Raw genomic sequence first — 24,423 nt, forward strand, 5'->3', positions numbered from 1 at the left:
GTGTGTCCAAACTTTTGACTGGGACTGTATATATGGTGTGTAAAGCCAGTATGGACAGTATATGAATCGAAAAGGTATGTACAGCAGTAGGACTAGTTATACAGGATGAGCCTCGACTAGAATACACTATATATATATTTGATGCACCTGTACATGTACTGTCTACTGTTTATCCTGAACATGCAGGCTTTATATCAGGGTTCTCCAACTGGCGGTCCGTGGGACGAATTTGGCCAACGTGTGGTTTTATTTGAACCCCAAGTTTAAAAATATATATTAAAAAAAATCGAATATATATTTTATTTTATTTTATTGTTGGACATAAAAGACTGGAAAAACACCAAGAAATCATCTCCAAGTGATTTTTATTTAAGAAATATTTTCTCAAGTATTCCCACAATGAATAGAGAGACACAAAATGTTATGCAAATGTTAGCAACGTTTGGAATGATTATGTTTTAGTCAAACATTATATCTGGTTGGGCTTCTTGCGGTAAATTTGCAGTCTACCAATTATTTGTAATTATGTTCAGGCCCCCTAGACCATCCGCTCAAGAGAAAATCGACCCGCAGCTGGCTCGAGGGCGGCAGGCTGCCCAGCGCTGCGCACTCCTGGCACCATCATAACGCACACCTRCTTCCCTCGTCACGCGCATCAGCGAATATTTGGAYTCACCTGGACTCAATCACCTGTTTTATTACAGGTGATCCCTATATTTGTCAGTTCCCCAGCTCTGTTCCCCGCCGCTGAATTAATTGTCGTATGTCTTTATGTTACCCGGTGCTGACGCTATGCCTGTCCTGTTCTATGTCCGTTCCATATTAAATGTTGACTCCCCGTACCTGCTTCTCCAGCGTCGGTTCTTACAGAATGCAGCAGCCATCAAATGAAGCATCGGGGAGTGCTGGCTTTTCGGTTGGTGGTGACGTCGGKTCCTGGGGCTGCCGCCGATGGAACCGGGGGTGCCTTAGCTGKATCGTCGGGCTTCCATGCCTTGCCGGCTCGAGATGTTTCCTTGCCCTGGTTGGCTCGGCAGGCGCCCATCCCACGTCAGGCCTCAGCCGGATCGTCAGGTTTTTACGCCTCAACCGGATCGTCAGGCTCCCACACCCCAGCCGGTTCGTCCGGCTCCTGCGCCCCATGCTCCCGCTCGAGGGCGCCAGGCTGCCCAGCGCTGCGCACTCCTGCCACGATCATTATGCACACCTGCTTCCCTCGCCACGCGCATCAGCGAATTTTTGGACTCCATCACCTGTTTTATTACCTCCACTGTATTTCAGTTCCCCAGATCTGTTCCCCGCTGCTGCATTAATTGTCGTTTGTCCTTATGTTACCCGGTGCTGACGCTGCGCCTGTTCTGTTCTATGTCCGTTCCAAATTAAATGTTGACTCCCGGTATATGCCTCTCATCTCCAGCGTCGGTTCTTACATATTTACTGTAATACAAAAGTAATATTCAATAGTTTGTTTGACAACTCAACCAAATATCAACATTTGAAGGAGTTTTATAATCTGCTTGGATAGTTCCAGTTCCATCTGTGCCTGTGACGTAGTCTGGCTTTAATTCCAGTTCGTCTACAAATTAATCCTCGATATATTGGATTGACGTCTCCATCTCAACCAAAAATCTAAATGAAAGATCATGACGAATTCAACTCGAACTTTTAATGAAGTTCGATTTGATTTAGTCCTATTCAACTTTGATTTTTGGTTGAGATGGAGACGTGAATCCAACATATCAAGGATTAATTTGTAGACAAAGTACTATTTGAGAAGGTATTTGGTGTCTAGTAGTAACTAACCCAGTTGAATGAAGATCTCACTGTTCGTATCTACCATAGGCTACTAGACACCAAATACCCAGATAACTGTATAATACCCAGATAACTGTATAATAACCAGATAACTGTAAAATAACCAGATAACTGTATAATAACGGTATAATAACCAGATAACTGTATAATAACTGTATAATAACCAGATAAATTTATAATAACCAGATAACTGTATAATAACCAGATATCTGTATAATAACGGTATAATAACCAGATAACTGTATAATAACGGTATAATAACCAGATAAATGTATAATAACCAGATAACTGTATAATAACCAGATAACTGTATACCAGACAGGCCTAGGCTACTCAAGCCTTTACCTCTGGCAACCTGGGGAGCCACAATACCCACTCTTATTCTGGTTCAGATTATGTTCCATGTTTAGGCTCCTGAGTGGCGCAGCGGTCTAAGGCACTGCATCTCAGTGTGAGAGGTGTCACTACAGTCCCTGGTTCAAATTCAGGCTGTATGATATCTGGCTGTGATTGGGAGTCCCATAGGGTGGAGCACAATTGGCCCAGCGTCGTCCGGGTTTGTCCCTGGGTAGGCTGTCGTTGTAAATAAGAATTTGTTCTTAATTGACTTATATATAAAATATATAGGCTATCCATATATAACCATGAAGTATTGTTTTCAGGGTGTGTCCTGGTATATACAGTAGACTCATATTTACAGTGTGGCTCTGGGCTTACCCTATGCACTATCAGAAGACCAAGCCTGCTGTGAACAAACCATCATCCTTCCCATCCTCCCCTCCCCATCTGTCAATACCACTTGGGAAAGGGGGACATTTAACCCAACCCCTCTGAATCAGAGAGGTGCGGAGGACTGCTTTAATCGACATCCACGGCACCCGGGGAACTGCCTTCCTCAGGGTCAGAACAACAGCTTTTACCTTGTCAGCTCGGGGATTCGTTCCAACAACCTTTTGGTTATTGGCCCAACGCTCTAACCACTTCATCATAAGCTTGAGGCACAGGACAGGCAGGGTAAACTGGTCAGGACAAACTGTTAAAATATAATATAACAAAATATAATAAACTATAAAAGGTTGTTACGCAGAGAGATGTAGCCTAGAGGTGTTTCTCAAGTTTCAAGTTTTAATGTCACATGCACAAGTACGGTAAAATGCCTTTCTTGCAAACACAAAACCCAACAATGCAATAATCAATAACAATGTATACATGACAAAGTAAGTAAGTAAGCATATTACAGACAGGAAATATTTAGAAGTCAGTGGTATAGGGTGTCGTTAACATCTGTGATCACTGGATGAAGACAAAGCCTTATATATAAAATAAAATAAAGATATTCTACTGTGTGAAGTAGTATTGTCCTCGCAATGGAATTTTATTAATAAAATGTCAATGAATGTTTATTCTAATCATTTTAGAGGGTAAAAGTTGAGCTGTTGGGGGGCTCAGGGAGACCAAAATGATGGTAACCTATAGGAGGAGGAGATGCAGAATTGAGATCTATAAATGCACAATACAAAGGTCATAAATCCATAAAAACCTGGAGCAATCAATAGGCTGTTAATAATAATAATATAGCGTGCTTGTCTACGGAGAGCGGAAGAGACCATGAGGATTTTGGCACGTTATGATGATCAATTATTTCATTCTTTATTGATGAATAACACGCACACACACAAATGTGGTCATGGAATCTAGCTTTATTGATGCATTCATTAAACAGTATTTGCCATGAATCAGTGATAAGGAAAGTATTTGTAAATAAACATTAAAACAGGCTGCTCTTAACATATAATATATATTGTAATGAAACGGGCAGGTCTCGAACCCTCGACCTTCTAGCCTGAGGTCCGGCGCGCTATCGACTGTGCCGCAAAAGCATGCTCGTGCGGCAGAGTCGATTTCCGCGCTTAATAAACCCAGGGTCGTTACACTATATATACTGTATACACAACCAAAGTGTACTATGCAACTGGTAGGCCTAACCGCTCCTCAGCTGGAATCTAACCCACATTCAGCCCCCTCACTGAACCTCCACCCACACGAAGACAGAGTAGGCTGCACAGCTCTGAAGGCATTCATATGATGTGTCCGTAACATCAGAGCGATGCCAGAAGGAATTCAACACTTCGGCCACCAGATGGAGCCTATGTAATTTCTGCTGGATTTGTCCAATGGTGCTGATTGGGTCCATGCTGATCGTGGACCCATCTGTCCATCTCAAGGTTCCATATGCAAATGCTGGAAGAAGAAAAAAAAGCTTTCACAAGCGGTTTTACAGGTGGAGTATAGTTATTGAGATAAAATATTGATCTGTGTCATTATAGACATCCACATGTTTTGACCCTAATTCATGCATTGACTGGAATCTAACCCAAATCTAACATGTTCAGATTTAAATTGTGCAGAAGCTATGATGTATTGGCCATCAATCGTAGACTGTCAATCAATTTTTGTTAGCAACGTTTCAGAAGTCAGTGACTCAAATATCATTGACCCAAAGTGGTACGTTGATAAAGCCATAGCTACGGAGGTATTATTTTCGATCCATGGGAGGGGTGTTCCTAGAAACCGCCCCCTCCCACTTGAGCGCTGCTCGCTTCTGATCCATTTCGTGAATATCAAATACACACGACGCCTCCATGTTGGAAAGAGTATAGAGGGGGATACAATTATTTTGAAAATGAGAGTTCAAGTAACGGGATTATCGGAACTGTCCCATTTTCGTATTGAAACTTGACCGAGGCGAGCTTTTTCGTCGTTTCATCATTGTTTCAGTCAACGTCAATTTTTATGTTGAATTGAACACTGATCAGTTCAAGGCTAGCTCTAGTTGCTAGCCAGACGTTAGCAACGTTTTCTTATTTTTAGTTCAACGTTGGGAGTTTGTTTTGCCCATGCTGTTCTTGAATGTTGCTTGCTAAATTGGATATTCCCAGCGATTGACAAGTGGTGGTATTTTGCCTTTAAACCACTAGCTAGTTACATGTAGCCCCTCCTGTGYCCCGTCTCAGTCCATTTGGCCATCGTTACACTAGCTAGCTAGTTTAGGGCCCGGCTGCCATTTCAACACAGCTAGCAAGGCAGCTACGGTAGCTAACGTCTAGGCTAACGTTAACCATTGTGGACTAGGACTAGCTGGACATCTTGTTTGTAGAAAACAAGCAAGTAAATAAACATTCAAACGAACCAAAAAGGAATAACCATCCGTCGCAATGGACCACACGTCTATAATAACCCAGGTTTCCAACCCAAAGGAGGAGGAGATTATCTCGTTTAATCAGGAAAAAGGTAAGAAAAAACCCACATGAATTTACGGTAGCTAGTTGACTAGCACCACCAGTGGTTGTTGGGAAAGCGCTCTGGCTGTCAGAAACTGTTGCAATATTATCGCTATGCTACAAATGGAATTACATGATGTTGGATTGGAGAAGACTAACCCTTTTATAGACGCTAACTACCTTAAAACAAACTCCCTTTTGATAAAAAAAATGTAAATACTATTTTTCCATGTATAAATACGTTATTCAATGTGTTTCTATGGGCTAATAGCAGAAAGGTCAAATTCTGTGTTTCATGTTTTTATAAAGGGATCCTAACGTTTTTAAATCAAATAGCTTAATGATCCCGTAGGACCGTTTTAGTAGCGCCCCCCCCCCCCCATACGGATTAAAGTGTCTGACCTATATCGGAACGATATAAGAAAGATCATACAAAAAAAATGTGGACCCACAGTTAACAAAACAAATGAGAACTAAACTACTTCCATATACAGTGCCTTTCAGTAACTATTCACACCCCTTAACTTTTCCCAAAATCTTGTTACAAAGTGGGATTAAAATGTATTTTAATTGTCATTCTTTGTCAACGATCTACAGAAAATACTCTAATGTCAAAGTGGGAGAAAAATGCTAATATTTGTATTCATAAAAACATTTAAAATATATCTTGATTAGATAAGTACTCAACCCACTGAGTCCAATACAAGTTAGAATCACCTTTTGCAGCGATTACAGCTGTGAGTCTGTTAAATCTAACAGCTTTCCACACCTGGATTGTGCAACATTTGCCAATTGTATTTTATTTTTTTTTATCCTTCAAGCTCTGTCAAATTGGTTGTTGATCATTGCTAGACAACCATTTTCAGGTCTTGCCAAAGATTTTAAAGCAGATTAAGTCAAAACTCACTCGGTCACTCAGGAACATTCACTGGCTTCTTGGTAAGCAACTCCAGTGTAGATTTGGCCTTGTGTTTTAGGTTATTGTCCTGCTGAAAGGTGAATTCATCTCCCAGTGTCTGGTGGAAAGCAAACTGAACCAGGTTTTCCTCTAGGATTTTGCTTAGCTCCATTTGTTTTGTTTTTTTATCCTGAAAAGCTCCCCAGTCCTTAATGATACAAGTATACCCATAACAGATACAAGTATACCCATAACAAGATGCAGCCATCACTATGCTTGAAAATATGGAAAGTGGTACTCAGTAATGTATTGGATTTACCCAAAACATAACACTTTCTATTCAGGACAAAATGCTAATTGCTTTGCCACATTTTTAGTAGTATTACTTTAGCCCATAGGGCGGCGCACAATTGGCACGGCGTCGTCCGGGGTAGGCCGTCATTGTAAATAAGAATTTGTTCTTAACTGACTTGCCTAGTTAAATAAAAAAATAAAAATAGTGCCTTGTTGCAAACAGGATGCATGTTTTGGAATATTTTTTGTTCTGTACAGGCTTCSTTTTCACTCTTGTCATCCTCAGGTTTCTCCTAACACAGCCAACTGTTTTATGGTCATAATTGGCCTCATGGTGAAATCCCTAAGCGGTTTGCTTCCTCTCTGGCAACTGAGTTAGGAAGGACACCTGTGTCTTTGTAGTGACTGGGTGTATTAATACACCATCCAAAGTGTAATTAATAACTTCACCATGCTCAAAGGGATATTCAATGTCTGCTTTTTCTTTTTTTTTACCAATAGATGCCATTCTTTGCGAGGCATTGGAAAACCTCTCTGGTCTTTGTGGTTGAATCTGTTGGAAATTGACGTTATTGACGTTTCTAAACATGTAAAACACAGCGTTGGCATTGTATTTCACAATTTTGGTTGAAGAGAACTGATGAAAACCTGACAGAGAAGAAGGGATTTTGAGAGCTAGGAGATGACTTGCTAGCTAACGTTGCCCACTTATTTTAGCTATCTAGCTAATTAAACAGCTAGTCAGGTAAGTTATAGGTGGACTTGGACGTAATGCAGTACTCTAACTAGTTAGCAATCTGTTCTCTAGAGTTTGCAGTGAGCCCCACTCCATTTTCACACACACGCGCGTGCACGCGCACACACACTAAAAGCATTGTTTTTGATTTAAAAAAATTCTTAACCTCAACTGTAGTTGTACATAAGGTGTGGGACCGTTGAGAAAGGTCAACTCCTAATTATAACACTGAGTGGTCACTTATCATGGGCAAGTCCTATTGACAAAGTTGTTGTGAAGATGGGGGAGGCGTATGTCTGTTTATAAAAAAAATATATATATGTTTTTGTGTTTTTGATACAAATCAACTGTACTAGTTGTTCCGGTTCTGGTCTTGTCCCACCCTGATTACTGTCCGGTAATATGGTCTAGGGCAGCAAAGAAATACCTAGCAAGCTWCAGCTGGCTTAAGGACAAGGCGTACTGCTCTGTTTTAACTGCCCATACAGAATTAACATCAACAACATACATGCCAGTCTTTCCTGGTTGAGGGTTGACCAGATATGAACTGCTTCTCTTCTAGTTTTTATGATAAATATTACTGTGATGAAAATTGTCTGCATAATCAAATAACATTCAGCTGAGACATACACATATTACCCCCCCCCCCAAGACATGCCACCCGGGGTCTTTTCACAGTCACCATGTCCAAAACGGATTCACGACAAGGCACAGTATTATACAGAGCCATGACTGCATTCCATCTCCAATTACTCAGCAAACGGCAAAAATACCTTTAAAAAAAACAAAAAAAAAACAGGTTAATAATGCAACCGCTTTGTCAGATTTCAAAAAGCTTTACAGCAAAACACAATATTCAATAATATGAAAACAGCGTTCAGCCACAAAAGCAAGCCATACAGTTACCCGCCAAATTGTGCAGTCAACAAAACTCATAAAAAGCATTATAAATCTTCACTTACCTTTGCTGATCTTCGTCGGAATGCACTCCCAGGACTCCCACTTCCACAAGAAATGTTTGTTTTGTTCGGTAATGTCCATCATTTCTGTCCAAATAGCTACTTTTATTAGCGCGTTTGGTAAACAAATCCAAAGTCACGAAGCGCGTTCCCTAAAAGCTGACGACGTGTCCAAAAGTTCCGTAACAGTCAGTAGAAACATGTCAAACGATTTATTGAATCAATCTTTAGAATGTTTTTAACATAAATCTTGAATAACGTTCCAACCGGAGAATTACATTGACTTCAGATGAGAGATGGAACAGAGCTCCCTCTCATGTGAACGCGCATGGTTAGAGCATGGTAGGGTCATGGCAGACCTGACTAATTCCCCTCTCATTCGGCCCCCCTTCACTGTAGAGGCATCAGACAAAGTTCTACAGACTGTTAACATCTAGTGGAAGCCGTAGGAAGTGCAAACTCATCCACATCTCGCTGTGATTTCAATAGGATCTTGGTTGAAAATCTACCAGCCTCATAATTCCCACTTCCTGTTTGGATTTTTTCTCAGGTTTTTGCCCGCCATATGAGTTCTGTTATACTCACAGACATCATTCAAACAGTTTTAGAAACTTCAGAGTGTTTTCTATCCAATACGAATAATAATATGCATATATTAGCAACCGGGACTGAGGAGCAGGCAGTTTAATATGGGCACCTCTGTGCACCTTTCATCCAAGCTACTCAATACTGCCCCTTCAGCCATAAGAAGTTAAACAACATCTCATTTAACGGTGGGGACTGTGAGGGGACAGACACACTCCAACACGTACTATTTTTTGTTGTTGTAGTATAGTTTGTATATTGTTGTATTTTACATTTGTGTGACTGTCCTTGTCTATCAGTGTTTTACTTGTCATGTTTTTGTTGTTGTTGTGGACCCCAGCAAGAGTAGCTGCTGCAAAAGCTAATGGGGATTCAAATAAACAAACAAACAACTTTAACTGATATGCCTGTCACGTTTTTCCTGGAGTTGTGTGCCATTGCAGCATGATTCTTGGCCYGGTCCTGACACATTCAAGTAACATGCTGTACTCATAACAAGCAATTTCCTCCACTGTTTACCACTACTGTTTACGTCGTGGGCAGAGTACTAATGTAACTCTGATACAGGTCACCTTAAAGGCTTGTTCATTTCAGAGAACCAGATGGAGCTTGCCAAAACATGAATGTCACAGTAGCTACACTATATATCAACCAAAGAGGTTTTGAAAGGGGCTAGGTGTCAATTAACAGGCATATAGAGGGGACCTTTTCCAAATCAGGGCATTTTGCAACTATTGAAACACTGACACACAAACACACACACACACACTGATACAACCAGCTCTGCAATATCATAATACTCACATAAAGAGGTGTCTTGTTTCCATCAGAGTTTAATATATAGCTGACCTATATGGCTGCTCTTCAGCTGTTAAACTAAGTCACTCCATGTATAGCTGGACCTACAGTTGAAGTCGGACGTGTAACATACACCTTAAGGTTGGAGTCATTAATATCGTTTTTCAACCACTTCCACAAATTTCTTGTTAACAAACTATAGTTTTGGCAGTCGGTTCAGGACATCTACGTTGTGCAATGACACGAGTCATTTTCCAACAATTGTTTACAGATTATTTCACTTATAATTCACTGTATCACAATTCCAGTGGGTCAGAAGTTTAACATACACTAAGTTGACTGTGCCCTTGAAACACGCTTGGAAAATTCCAGAAATTATGTCATGGCTTTAGAAGCTTCTGATAGGCTAATTGACATAATTTGCGTCAATTGGAGGTGTACCTGTGGATGTATTTCAAGCCACCTTCAAACTCAGTGCCTTCTTTGCTTGACATCATGGGAAAATCAAAAGAAATCAGCCAAGACCTCAGTAAAGATAATGGTAGACTTCCACAAGTTCTGGTTCATCCTGGGGAGCAATTTTGCAAACACCTGAAGGTACACGTTCATGCTGTACAAGCAATAGTACATCAAGTATACACACCATGGGACCACGCAGCCGTCATACCCGCTCAGGAGGAGACACGTTCTGTCTCCTAGAGATGAACGTACTTTGAATGTGAAAAGTGCAAATCAATCCCAGAACAACAGCAAAGAACCTTGTGAAGATGCTGGAGAAAACAGGTACAAAAAGTATCTATATCCACAGTAAAACAACTCCTATATCAACATAAACCTGAAAAGGCAGCTCAGCAAGGAAGAAACCACTGCTCCAAAACCGCCATAAAGCCAGACTACGGTTTGCACTGCACATGAGGACAAAGATTGTGCTTTTTGGAGAAATGTCCTCTGGGCTGATGAAACAAAAATATACTGTTTGGCCATAATAACCATTTTATGTTTGGAGCAAAAAGGGGGATGCTTGCAAGGCGAAGAACACCATCCCAACCGTGAAGCACGGGGTGGCAGCATCATGTTGTGGGGTGCTTTGCTGCAGGAGGGGACTGGTGCACTTCACAAAATAGATGGCATCATGAGGGATTAAAATGATGTGGATATATTGAAGCAACATCTCAAGACATCAGTCAGGAAGTTAAAGCTTGGTCGCAAATGGGTCTTCCAAATGGACATGACCTCAAGCATACTTCCAAAGCTGTGGCAAAATGGCTTAAGGACAACAAGTCAAGGTATTGGAGTGGCCATCACAAAGCCCTGACCTCAATCCTATAGAAATTTGTGGGCAGAACTGAAAAAGCGTGTGCGAGCATGGAGGCCTACAAACCTGACTCAGTTACACCATCTCAGTCAGGAGGAATGGGCCAAAATTCACCCAACTTATTGTGGGAAGCTTGTGGAAGGCTACCTGAAACGTTTGACCCAAGTTAAACAATATAAAGGCAATGCTACCAAATACTAATTGAGTGTATTTAAACTTCTGACCCACTGGGAATGTGATAAAATAAATAAAAGCTGAAATTAATCATTCTCTTTGCTATTATTCTGACATTTCACATTCTTAAAATAAAGTGGTGATCGTAACTGACCTAAGACAGGACATTTTTACTAGGATTAAATGTCAGGAATTGTGAAAAACTGAGTTTAAATGTATTTGGCTAAGGTGTATGAAAACTTACCGACTTCAACTGTATATGGTTGCTCTTTAGACTAAGTCACTCCATGTATAGCTGGACCTATATGTCTGCTGTTAAGACTAGGTCACTCCATGTATAGCTGGACCTATATGGCTGCTGTTTAGACTAGGTTACTCCATGTATAGCTGGACCTATATGTCTGCTCTTTAGACTAAGTCACTCCATGTATAGCTGTACCTATATGGCTGCTCTTCAGCTGTTTAGACCAGGTCACTCCATGACCCTGCTAAGGTCTGTCGTTCAAAATAAGCGAGGTAATGCCAATAATTTGAATTGCCAAACTGCACTGGATAGCATAAATAAATCATGTATGTGATTCAGGGTGTTCTGGTGTTCGGTGTCTGATAGGTATTGAAAATGTTATCTCCACACACTAACTTTGCAAGTTGTTAGGTCATCTTTCTGAATAGCCTGAGGTAATGACAGAATATTTTATGGTAAGGGTCAATTCCACAGTGATTATAATTTTTTTTTAAACCTTAGTTTTTATAAACAATTTCCATACAATTTTACAAAAACACATTGACTTGAACAGTGCAGATGGAAAGTTTGGTAACAGACTGACAGCCCAAACAACACAAACTGCCATTCTGTTACCAAACTTTGCATCTGCACTGTAAAATTCTCTGTGGAAATTATTCAACGTAGTCCTTGTGCATAGTGTTTGTATGGTGTTTTAACTTAGCAATTATTGTTTTTGGTTTGGCATCCATTTTGAAAGTAAAAAAAAATTGCTTGAGACTAAGCGTCACACAGTTATCGTGGAATTGCCCTTCGGCCAATGCTTCAGTGTGTGATTCGGCGTATTGTATCTCCGATGGCTGCTGAACGCATTGTGGTGGCACCCCCACTGCTTGCCTGGTGTAGGCCTACGACTAAATATCCCTACACAGACCAATAAAGTACTCATGAATTCAACATCGAGCTTTAACCTACTTTGCAGATTTGCACCAAGTGGGAACAAGTCAATCCATTCCGTCGTCATTGCATACCTTTTGCACACTTTACTGCATAAGCCCTCATGAAATCACTCATTGTTAGTGGATTAAAGCGTCATGAAGTAAACCTCTTGTGGCAATGTGTTCCCTTCCAGTCCGTTGGCTGCTACTGTATATTTACAGTGTGTGGTGACTGGGTTTCCCGGGTCATTCAGACACTATCAGTACCAGTATCTGGTGTGTACCAGTACCAGCCAGATCCCTGAAGCTAGCAGGAATTTTGAACCAGAACGATGACTACCGCAGGTCTTTTCCTGGTCTGATTCTAGCTACCTGGACTGGTGAGGCTATTGAAGTAGATGGATCTTTTATAAGTCAGAATAATACGGACGGAAGTTCAATAAAGGAACAGGATGGTGACTGTATTTTGAGAATTACTACAAGGCTGTGGGTGATTTGATTGTGGTATTTATCAATTGAGGTTTAGGTCTAGTATTGGATAGACCAGTACTGCCCGTGCCTCACTCCCTTCTATACAATGCTAGGAGAAATGCTAAGGCTGTGACGATACCAGTATTGCAGTATTTTTTTCCCCCCGTGGCTAAGATTTTAACACGAAGCGGACCACTCCTGTGATCCTTTAAAAAACCTGCTGTATGTAAAATATTGTGTGTTATAGCTTGGAAAATACACTGAGTGGACAAAACATTAGGAACACCTGGTCTTTCCATGACATAAACTGACCAGGTAAATCCTGGTGAAAGCTATCCCTTATTGATGTCACTTGTTAAATCCATTTCAGTCAGGTTAGATGAAGGGGAAGGAGGCTGGTTTTAATAAGTCATTTTAAGCTTTGAGACAGGCCTACACAATCTATTTGTGAATGGACAAGATGTAAGTGCTTTTGAACGGGGTATGGTAAATAGGTACCAGGTGCACTAGTTTGTGTCAAGAACATCAACACTGCTGGGTTTTTCACGCTCAACAGTTTCCTGTGTAACAAGAATGGTCCACTACCCAAAGGTAATCCAGCCACATTGACACAACTGTGGGAAGCATTGGAGTCAACATGGGGCCAGTATCAAATAACATTTTATTTGTCACATGCGCCGAATACAACAGGTGTAGACCTTACAGTGAAATGCTTACTTACAAGCCCTTAACCAACAACGCAGTTTTAAGAAAAATAAGTGTTAGGTAAAAAAAAGTAGATAAGATGAATATAAAAATAACAATTAAAGAGCAGCAGTAAAATAACAGTAGCGAGGCTATATACAGGGRGTACTGGTACAGAGTCAATGTGCGGTGGGACAGGTTAATTGAGGTAATATGTACATGTAGGTAGAGTTAAAGTGTTTATTATCTATGCATAGTCAGAGTAGCAGCAGCGTAAAACAGGGTATGAGGGGACAATGCAAAATAGTCTGGGTATCCATTTGATTAGCTGTTCAGGAGTTTTATGGCTTCGGGGTAGAAGCTGTTAAGAAACCTTTTAGACCTAGACTTGGATCGCTCCGGTACCACTTGCCGTGCGGTAGCAGAGAGAACAGTATGACTATGGTTGGCCTTTGTCTGACACCGCCTGGTATAGAGGTCCTGGATGGCAGGAAGCTTGGCCCCAGTGATGTACTGGGTCGTAAGCACTAACCTCTGTAGTGCCTTCCGGTCGGAGGCCGAGCAGTTGCCATACCAGGCAGTGATGCAACCGGTCAGTATGCTCTTGATGGTGTAGCTGTAGAACTTTTTGAGGATCTGAGGACCCATGCCAAATCTTTTCAGCCACCTGAGGGGGAATAGGTTTTGTTGTGCCCTCTTCATGAATGTCTTGGTGTGAATGTTAGTTTGTTGGTGATGTGGACGCCACGGAACTCTCAACCTGCTCCACTACAGCCCCGTCGATGAGAATGGGGGCGTGCTCGGTCCTCCTTTTCCTGTAGTCCACAATCATTTCCTTTGTCTTGATCATGTTGAGGGAGAGGTTGTTACCTTGGCACCACATGGCCAGGTCTCTGACCTCCTCCATATATGCCTGTCTCTTATACACATCTAGATGTGTATAAGAGACAGTGACTACATAATGATGTTTGTTTCTAAAATATTACGGCTGTTTTCCTATCGAAGGTAGATCCGCTTCGTGTTTTGTTTCCTTGCCAAGATACTAACGATTATCGCGATGCTGGTATCTCCTCATCCCTAGGAAACACTGGCTGGGCAGAACCACACATTTTCCAGTTCCCAGCTGTTGCTCTTCTGTGCAATACATTCCAAAAGGAGCCAAACAGGGTCAAGTAGGGTCATGGGGCCAAAGTGTGAAGGTGTGGCAGTGGCCAGTCTGGGAAAGGTCATGCACTTTSACCTGTGTCAACCAATCACTGAAGCCCAATGACAGATGGACCTATAATCTGCTATTCACCAGAAAAAGACCCACCAGCAAAGAGTGAGGCTGAATCACAAATGGCATCCTATTAAAATGGACCCCGGTCAAAAGTAGTGCACTATATAGGAAAGGGGGTGCCATTTGAGATGCTGCCATAGGCCTAATAAGAAGGACCTGTGTTGGTTAAACTGAGGGCCTAAAGCCTTTTACTAATGACCTTAGTCGTTCAGGTTTCATTAGATGAGTGTGGCTTTGTTGTAATCTCATTAGCGATGATTAGCCTAGCGCAGCTCAGACCAATTACTGTCGGCTCTTTCCTTCCTCCTAAGAGAAGAATGCATGTTGTTGGTCTGACAGCCAAGTGGAAATTGCTAACATAACTAGGTTAGTTTTGTTCACACACACACACACAGTTGGCGCAAATCATTACAGCAGAGAATGGGATATGATGCAGTTCAATTAGGGCTGGGCGATATGGCCTAATAATAATAATAATAATCATATGTATTCAAATTTCTGGCTGACTATCTCACTTTAATTTATTTAAATAAGCTTTGTTGTACATTTTAAAGGTCAAATGTACTGCATTTCAAACAGTCGGCAATAATGCGATTCAGGGTTTGTGAAATTATACCTAGGCTAAATATAAGCCTTCTACCAACCATAAGACCCACTAATCATTTTATTATTTGATCAAAATAGTTTAACCTGCTTTTTGTTGTTGTTGCAATAATCACTGATCTGGCTATCAAGTCTATGAAGGTACTCTTGGTTAGAATTTTAACCAGAACCTTGCACATTCACTAATAATGACTAACTTATTGTAGGTATTATAGAAAATGAACGCCGGTCTCATAAACAATCTCTCAAGAACAAGCCGACGTCCTAGTGATTAGCCACCTAATCTTTATATTTAAACTTTAGCCAACTCTGATCTATTTTCTAGCTAACAAAGTAATACAGTTTAATTGTTATGAACACACCCTTCTGTCTGTCTGTCTCCTACTGTTTGAACAGCATGCTAGCCTGTCCACTTTGTTCAGACGTTCAGATCAAATGAACTATCTTATTTCTCAGAATGAGAAGACGTTGCCAATTCCTTATAATTGTGTTTTATGCTTATTGCACATTTATAAAAGACTAGACAGCTAGTATAACARTCTTTGGCTAAAATGCTGCCCGTGGTACGACAATGCAGGACGTGACAAACTGAACATAATCCAGAATCATGTTCATTGATACTCCTGTTTTTAGTAGTGTCTGCTCTCTGCAATTTGACGAGTTGAGACAGGGTATCTTTAGAAAGGTTAAATTGCAAACAATTTGATTGCATATGCGCCAAAATATAGTTTAAAAAAAACCTGGACCACTGTGCAACTTGGGATTTTTTTTTCTTCTCCCAAATAATTGTTGTCAAGATAAGGCTTCACAGTACTGTTGTAAAGCAACGTCATGGATCTATATGCTAGCTAACAAAGTAAAACAGTCACCTTTCCCTCAAGRTTACTCTGATGTCCAAAAGATTTCAAAGCAACATTTCTTTATGAAACTTAAGTTTCATATATTTGAAAATATCTACATTCCTCAGTCCAAAATTGCWTTTKAATTTTGTCATGGAAATACATGTATTTATTATTACCAAGTMATTTAAAGTTTCTATGCTTTTAGTTTTCCATGTGGATCAATTAATCGGTGAATTCTGAAAAGCTATCGAAGGATGGGGTTGTGTTTTTAGGGAGTGGCACTGGTTCTTGTCTAAACAGTTACATTTTCTTCCATATTGTTATAGTTTTCTAAACTAKTTTTCTAAAGTTGTTAATGTTCTTAGCTTTATCCTTTGAAAACAGACATGTTAAAAGATTCTGGGGATGAGAATGAGCATCTTCAATATGGCACCCATTGTTCCTCTTTAGTGAATTTTTAACTAAAGCCCTGGGTGGCGAGTTGATACAATTTCAAGTCTTGAATGTTAAAACCACCTTCAGACTTAGGAAGATGTAAAACTTTCCTTTTTTTAAAATTCTGAGCGTAATTCTTTTTTTTAAAGAATGTCTTCTGACTGATCCTACAGCTTTCTTAAACTCGACAACCCTGAAGCAATTATCAGGAGACAAAACATCACAGAAAACAGAGATCACCCAAGAAKAAATAYTAGACACTGTTCAAAACATTTGTGCAGAGAAAAGCATCTGGACTGCTTTCCCATACAATTCTATTAAACAATGTGTGACAAAGTAGCTCCCCTATTTACACACGTCACTCAATTCAGTGGTTCCTAGTTCAATGTATCAAACAGTTATWTCAATTATATTAATACCCRGGAAAGTCTCCTGCTGATTACAAACCCATTTGAATAAATTGTGACAATAAAATAATAACAAAACTCATAAGCAATCGAATGGCAAGTCTTACCAGACTTGATACATATAAATTAAACAGGGTTTATTAAAAATAGACGCAAACAAATACAAAAACAGGTTTCAGTTTAATACAATACGCTAAAAAACAAGATATAGATTTATCAATAATGGCTGTTGATGCCGAAAAGGCAAAACTTTGGAAGCTTTMAATTTTCCATTTGGAATAATACATTTTAGAAAACTATTTTATAAATGTCCTAAAGCAAAAATGTACACAAATAATACATTATCAGATGAAATTGCTTTAGAAAGGGGCACAAGGCAGGGATGTCCCCTCTTCCCCCCTCCTGTTTGCACTGGCAATTAAACCGCTTGCAGAAATAATTAGACGGGACCCAAACGTAACAGGTATCAGTATTTGTAAACATGAATATAAACCACACTTATTTGCAGATGATCACCTGATGTACCTTACCAATATTGAAAACTCAGTACACCCCCATGCTACAAATTACAAATTTCAATGACAGGTATTCGTATCAACATTTACGCTTTTATAATATATTAATGTCTTCACAGTGTTACATGTTTTTTTCTAGGGCACAACATGTCCTTCAAAATTAGCAAGAATTCATATAGCCCCAATATAGGCTCTATCCCAATCAATTTAAACAATCTTATTCTCTGGGGATCCTACATGTGTTACTCCTAATTTTTTAGTGATACCAAATATATWTTTTTATTAATTTAGAGCCTTCTCTATTACAATGAAATAATATCAGTGTGTTTGTGTCCATATGACTGATTTCTGTTGGATCAAACCTCAAATGCAAATAGCGAGTTGAAACCACTTGTGAGAGCGGAAGAAGTGATCTCTCAACTTTGTTGGTGTGAGTGGCAGGGGGAGGGGTGTATGTGTGTGTAAATGGAATTCAAATTAATTGAATTAGTTAAATATATCACCCAGCCCTAATTTCAGTACACCCACAACAGGACATTTGATGCTACTATCAGTTCCGAGTCTGACTGAAGTAACGGACAAGAAGTGTCTGTATGCCGTAGTTATGGGTAGGTCGGAGAGCAGGCCCTCTTTTCAGTGCAGAGCCGGCTCCGATGACACTAACTCCCCATGGCACTGACCCAGAGAGGGTGAGCTTGAGAGGCTGGTGGAGAGGGAGGGATGAAGGGAGAGGGAGCGTCTCCGTGGTTGTCATATTTGAGGCCAGGCCGCTGAAAGCAGAGCTCAGTGATGCTGCTGCTCACACTGGTTGTGTTTGCGGTTCTGTTTCCTTCACTCCCGTTCTCTCTCTGATCCAACATCTCTCCTATCCACCCATGCTCTCTCTCGGTTTCTCTCTCTCGCACTGAATGAGTCACACAGAACAGTTCCTCATGGTGCCAACGCAAACATTAACATTGCAACTAGGATTGTATCTGAGCAATAATTACAGACTGCTGTCCGTTTTGTGAAGATCTGGACAGAACAGACTGGACACGCCAATGGAACATCGGGCAGAGGCAGGGCATAGAGCAGGGGTGTTAAACTAATTATTATTATTTATACACAGTTTCTACATAGTTTAAATTTGGTTTGAGTCATTTTAAAGTATACCAAGTTCATTTTTCTCCCCCTAGAAAATATTGAATATGTATTACATTTCTTTAGTCAAACCTGGMCCGCGGGGCCATATGTTTGACCACCCTGGAGTGAAGGGACTTGGAGTGAAGGGACTGTTGTTGTCGCCTGTGTTGTGTAGGCTATGTCTGTTCGGTCTGATTTCTAACTTTTGTATCTGAGATTTAAGATTTCACATGCATGAGAAATATATCTCCTCGTGTTGAATTGTACCAATGGGTGCCTCACTATAAAATGTCATTTTCTTACCTTTTCAAGCAGTTGATTTGACTGTGATGCACATCCCAAACAGTTTTTTTGAGTCTTGGTTAGTAGGCTAACGTGAATAAAGTAGGCTAAAGTTAATGGCTGAAGAAGCACCAGACTAACTGCCAGGAACAGAATTGGCCACCACCTTTGGCCTCAGTCCACCTCTGCTCTCCCGGCCGCCGTCAAACACAAGTGTCCTTCTGTTCTCTCTGTCTACTCTACAGCCACTGTTAAAGCTGCTGCTGCTGCCTGCCAGGCTGGCTGGGGTTTACGTCTAAATATAGGCCAACTACCCTGTTGGTGCTAAGGGGCTGCTGGGGTATGGTGCTGGGGGGCTGGGGTATGGTGCTTAGGGGGCTGGGGTATGGGTGCTGGGGGGGGTAAGTGGGCGGGCTGGGGTATGGTGCTAGGGCGGCTGGGGTAGGTGCAGGGGGCTGGGTATGGTCTAGGGGCTGGGGGTATGGTGCTGGGGGCGTAAGCTGGGGTATGGTGCTGGGGGGACCTGGGGCGTAATGGTGCTGGGGGGCTGGTAGGCTGGGGGTGGTATGGTGCTAGGGGGCTGGGGTATGGTGGCTGAGGGGGCTGGGTAATGGTGCTGGGGGGTCTGTGGGTATCGGTGCTACGCGGGGTCGGGTATGGTGCTCGAGGGCGCTGGGGTCGGGGTAATGGGTGCTGGGGGGCTGGGGTATGAGTGCTAGGGGGCCTGGGGTATGGTGCTAGTGAGGTGCTAGGGTGGGGTATGGTGCTGGGGGCTGGTCATGCGGCGGTATGGTGCTGGGGGGTATGGGCTATGTGGGCTAGGCGCGCTATGGCTGAACTGGCTGTGGCGGAGCTGGGGTATGGGTGCAAGGCGGTGCAGCTTGGGCTCGGGGCTGGGTATGGTGTTCTAGGGGGCTGGGGTATGGTGCTAGGGGCTGGGGTATGGTGTAGGGGGGCTGGGGTAGTGGTGCGTAGGGGGCTGGGTATGGTGCTGGGGGACTGGGTATGGTGCTGGGACTGGGGTATGGTGCTGGGGGGCTGGGGTAGTGGTGCAGGGGGCTGGGGTATGGTGCTGGGCGGGCTGGGGTATGGTGCTGGGGTGGTAAAGGTGGGGCTGGGGGTAATGGTGCTGGGGGGCTGGGGTTAGTGTGCGGGCGCATGGCCGGGATGTATGGTGCTAGGGGCTCGGGGTATGGTGCTGGGGGGCCTGGGGTATATGGTGCTGGGGGGCTGGGGTTATTGTGCTGGGGGGGACCTGCGGTGTGGGGGCTGGTGGTAATGGGTGCTGGGGGCTGGGGTTGGTTGCTGGGGCCGACCTGGGGTATGGTGTCACGGGGGGCTGGGTATGGTGCTCAGGGGGCTTGCGGTATCGGTGCTGGGGGCGTGGGGTATGGTGCTAGGGGTGGGGTAATGGGGCTCCCAGGGGGCTGGGGTAATGGTGCGTAGGGGGTGGGGTAATGGTGCTCAGGCTGGGCTGGGGTATGGTGCTGGGGAGCTGGGGTAGTGGTGCTAGGGGGCTGGGGTATGGTGCTAGGGGGCTGGGGTATGGTGCTAGGGGGCTGGGGTACTGGTGCTTGGGGGGGCCACTGGGGGTATGAGGTGCTAGGGGGCTGGGGTATGGGTGCTGGGGCTGGGGTAATGGTGCTGGGGGGCTGGGGTTATGGTGCTAGGGGGCTGGGGTATGGTGCTGAGGGGGGGGGGCTGGGGTTATGGTGTTAGGGGCTGGGGTATGGTGTTAGGGGGCTGGGTATGGGTGCTAGGGGCTGGGGTATATGGTGTTAGGGGGCTGGGAGTATGGTGCTGGGGCTATGGTGCTGGGGGCTGGGGTATGGTGCTAGGGGGCTGGGGGTATGGTGGCTGGGTAATGGTGCTAGGGGCTGGGGTATGGTGCTGGGGGCTTGGGGTATGGTGCTGGGGTATGGTGCTAGGGGGGTGGGGTAATGGGGCTAGGGGCTGGTGGGTATGGTGCTAGGGGTGGGGTAATGGTGCTAGGGGGCTGGGGTATTGGTGCTGGGTGTATGGTGGCTAGGGGGCTGGGGTAATGGTGGCAAGGGGATGGGGTAATGGGTGCTAGGGGCTGGGTAGGTGCTGGGGCTGGGGTATGGTGCTGGGGGGCTGGTATGGTGCTAAGGGGGGCTGGGGTATGGTGCTGGGGGGCTGGGGTATGGTGCTAGGGGGCTGGGGTATGGTGCTAGGGGGCTGGGGTATGGTGCTAGGGGGTGGGTGGGGTAATGGTGTTATGGGGATGGGGGGTACTGGGGGTGTTAGGGGCTGGGGTATGGTGCTAGGGGGCCTGGGGCTTGGTGTGTAGGGGGCTGGGGTAAATGGTGTTGGGGCTGGGGTATGGTGCTGGGGGGGCTGTGCGGGGTATGGTGCTAGGGGGCTGGGGTAGGTGGAGCTGGGTAGGGTGCTTAGGGGGCTGGGGTATGGTGCTGGGGGGGACTGGTAATGGTGCTGGGGGTATGGATGGCTAGGGGGTGGGGTATGGTGTTAGAGGGGCTTGGGGTATAGGTGTTAGGCGGGCTGGGGTATGGTGCTGGGGGCTGGGGTATGGTGTTAGGGGCGCTGGGGTATGGTGCTAGGGTATGGTGCTGGGGGACGAACTGGGGTAATGGTGACTTTAGGAGGGCATGAGGTATGGTGCTGGTAGGTGCTATGGGGGTTCTTATGGGGGCTGGAATGGTGCTTGGGGGGCTGGAGTGTAGACTGGTGCTGGGGTATGGATGCTAGGGGGCTTGGGTGTGCGGGTAGGAGGTATGGATGCTAGGGGGACTGGGGTATGGTGCCCTGGGGGCTGAGGGTATCGGGCTGGGGTATGGTGCTGGGGTATGGTGCATAGGGGGGCTGGGGTATGTGCTAGGGGGCTGGGGTATGGTGCTAGGGGGCTGGGGTATGGTGCTGGGGGCCTGGGGTATTAGGATGCTGGGGGGCTGGGGTATGGGTGCTGGGGGCTGGGGGTATGGTGCTGGGGGGCTGGGGTATGTGCTGGGGGGGCTGGGGTATGGGCTAGGGCTGGGTATGGTGCTGGGGGCTGGGATATGGTGTTGGGGCCTGGGGTATGGTGCTAGGGGCTGGGTTATGGTGGCTAGGGGGCTGGGGTATGGTGTTCGGGGCTGGGGTTGTGCTGGGGGGCTGGGGGTAATGGTGCTAGGGGGCTGGGGTATGGTGCTGGGCTGGGGTATGGTGCGGGGGCTGGGGTATGGTGTTGGGGGGCTGGGGTATGGTGCTGAGGGGGCTGGGGTATGGTGCTAGGTGGCTGTGGTATGGGTGCTAGGGGGCTGGGGTCATGTGCTGGGGGCTGGGGTATGGTGGGCTGGGGGGCTGGGGTATGGTGCTTGGGGGGCTGGGGTGGTGGGTGGCTGGGGTACAGTGCTTGGGGCTTTGGGCTGGGAGGACTGGGAAAGGGGGTATTTTTTTTATTGAACCTTTATTTAACTATGCAAGTCAATTAAGAACAAATTCTTATTTACAATGACAGCCTACCCCGGCCAAACCCGGACGACGTTGGTCCAATTGTGCGCCGCCGTATGGGACTCCCAATCATTGCCGGTTGTGATACAGCCTGGAATTGAACCAGKGTTTGTAGTGATGCCTCTAGCACTGAGATGCAGTGCCACTCGGGAGCCCTACAGCTGGGGTATATTTGATTCTTATTATTATGTCGTTGCCATTATCCTTACAGTTCTTCCAGGTAATACTGTTGTTGTTGACTACTTTTGGCCAGACTTGACTAGCCCCATAGTCTCAGCAGGGTAGTTTTCAGGAACGTCCCAGAGATAATGGTATTACGCAACCCTGATATTTGACAGGGACGCAGTGCAGAGTGACTTCACTCTGTTTAAAGGTTCCGAACAGTTATTCTGATTTCCATTTAAAATAATATTTTTTGTGAATAAAATATTACCCGTAATATTTTTTGGGGGTGGATAGAAATGCTACTTTTTAGAAAGTACTTTTTCGTCTCATGGCTAACTACCAGCAAGATTTGGGAAGACATTCTGAGTGGGCGGGGAGCTTATATTCATGAGCTCACCTTGATTGACAGCTCTTTGAAACRCCTATGTCAAGCAACTTGGATGCGGTGAGCAGTGTTACAGTAMAATCATCTCAATCAAATTACACAAAGCAACTCCAACAACAATCGAAATTGTATCAATTATGTCAATTGTTTTATTCATGTCCCATTTGGCATGTCTTTTTGTAATGAAGTTCTCAGCATCGTTGACAAACATGTGTTGACATGACAACTGTGGCGGCGTTTTGGCCGACCTTTCCCCCCCATTTTGTTCTTTATGATCACTTTGATCAAACTTTATCGATGTAGAACCAACGGTCGTTTTGATCAAACTTTATCGATGTAGAACCAAGTGTGTGCGTGTGCGTGCGCTAGCGTTGTCTAGTTTGCGTCGCAGTCCAGACTCGTGGGTGGGTTTGTGGTTGTTGACACATCATAACTGTGCGCTTGGTGTAAGATTTGGATTGTGCTTCCCCTAGTCCACAAGACCGGTCCTGAAGTTCTTCCCCTAGTCCACACAGTCCGGTCCTGAAGTCCTTCCCCTAGTCCACACAGACCGGTCCTGAAGTGCTTCCCCTAGTCCACACAGACGGTCCTGAAGTCCTTCCCTAGTCCACACAGACCGGTCCTGAAGTCTTCCCCTAGTCCACACAGACCGGCCCTGAAGTGCTTCCCTAGTCCACACAGACCGGTCCTGAAGTGCTTCCCCTAGTCCACACAGACCGTCCGAAGTGCTTCCCCTAGTCCACACAGACCGGTCTGAAGTGCTTCCCCTAGTCCACACAGACCGGCCTGAAGTGCTTCCCCTAGTCCACACAGACCGGCCCTGAAGTGCTTCCCCTAGTCCACACAGACCGGTCCTGAAGTCCTTCAAGCTAGTCCACACAGACTGGCTTTATACTGCCTTAGCTGCATACTACCACCGAGGTGTGGACCGTTAAACAGTGAAGGATGTCTGCACAAGATACATGCAATAAAAATATTCACATAGTCTATCACAGTGGTCTGCTAGTAACAAGTCCTTCACAGCACAAATACTAGTCATCACAGTGGTCTGCTAGTAACAAGTCCTTCACAGCACAAATACTAGTCTATCACAGTGGTCTGCTAGTAACAAGTCCTTCAAGCCAAAATACTAGTCGATCACAGTGTCTGCTAGTAACAAGTCCTTCACAGCACAAATACTAGGTCGATCACAGTGTCTGCTAGTAACAAGTCCTTACACAGCACAATACTAGTCGATCACAGTGGTCTGCTAGTACAAGTCCTTCTCAGCACAAATGTAGTGATCTAAATTCAACGATTTTTCTAAAATGACAGTGAATATAAGGAGTAGGCTAAGATATCAGTGTTGTTGAAGTATCAAATCAACGTAAGAACACAAGGGCCTATTTACAACATGGCTAGTCATTATTAGCCTGGTTCTGTATGGATACAGGCATATTATGGGACACAGGCCAGGTCAATATCTTTATTTTATGTTTATACACAGTACCAGTCAAAAGTTTGGACACAGCTACTCATTCAAGGGTTTTTCTTATTTTAAAAAAAAAAACACTATTTTCTACAATGTAGAAAATAGTTAAGACATCAAAAACTATGAAATAACACACATGGAATCACGTAGTAACAAAAGTGTTAAACAAATCAAAATATATTCTATATTTTTGATTCTTCAAAGTAGCCACCCTTTGCCTTGATGACAGCTTTGCACACTCTTGGCATTCTCTCAAACCAGCTTCATGAGGTAGT

General features: G+C 44.1%; 1 protein-coding gene and 1 long non-coding RNA gene across 5 annotated transcripts in view; one reads left to right on the forward strand and one right to left on the reverse strand.

Annotated features, from left to right (window-relative positions):
• Positions 1 to 3,500: 3,500 nt before the first annotated feature.
• On the reverse strand, positions 3,501 to 5,093 carry LOC139024110 (uncharacterized). The gene is made up of 2 exons (XR_011475348.1): positions 5,006 to 5,093; positions 3,501 to 4,056 (listed from the first exon to the last, which is right to left on the reverse strand). It is a non-coding gene; the product is annotated as an uncharacterized lncRNA (long non-coding RNA).
• Positions 5,031 to 24,423, forward strand: part of LOC112069481 (CTD small phosphatase-like protein) — a 53,944-nt gene continuing 34,551 nt past the window's right edge. For all 4 annotated transcript variants that reach the window (XR_011475346.1, XR_011475345.1, XR_011475347.1 and 1 more), the window contains exon 1: positions 5,031 to 5,106. Coding sequence is in view for 1 of the 4 variants with exons in the window: in XM_024136821.2 (XP_023992589.1) it covers positions 5,031 to 5,106 (76 nt within the window). In the remaining 3 variants the exon portion in view is untranslated. The remainder of the gene's footprint in view (positions 5,107 to 24,423) is intronic.

Source organism: Salvelinus sp. IW2-2015, unplaced genomic scaffold (genome assembly GCF_002910315.2).
Source record: "Salvelinus sp. IW2-2015 unplaced genomic scaffold, ASM291031v2 Un_scaffold1024, whole genome shotgun sequence".
Classification (NCBI taxonomy): domain Eukaryota; kingdom Metazoa; phylum Chordata; class Actinopteri; order Salmoniformes; family Salmonidae; genus Salvelinus; species Salvelinus sp. IW2-2015.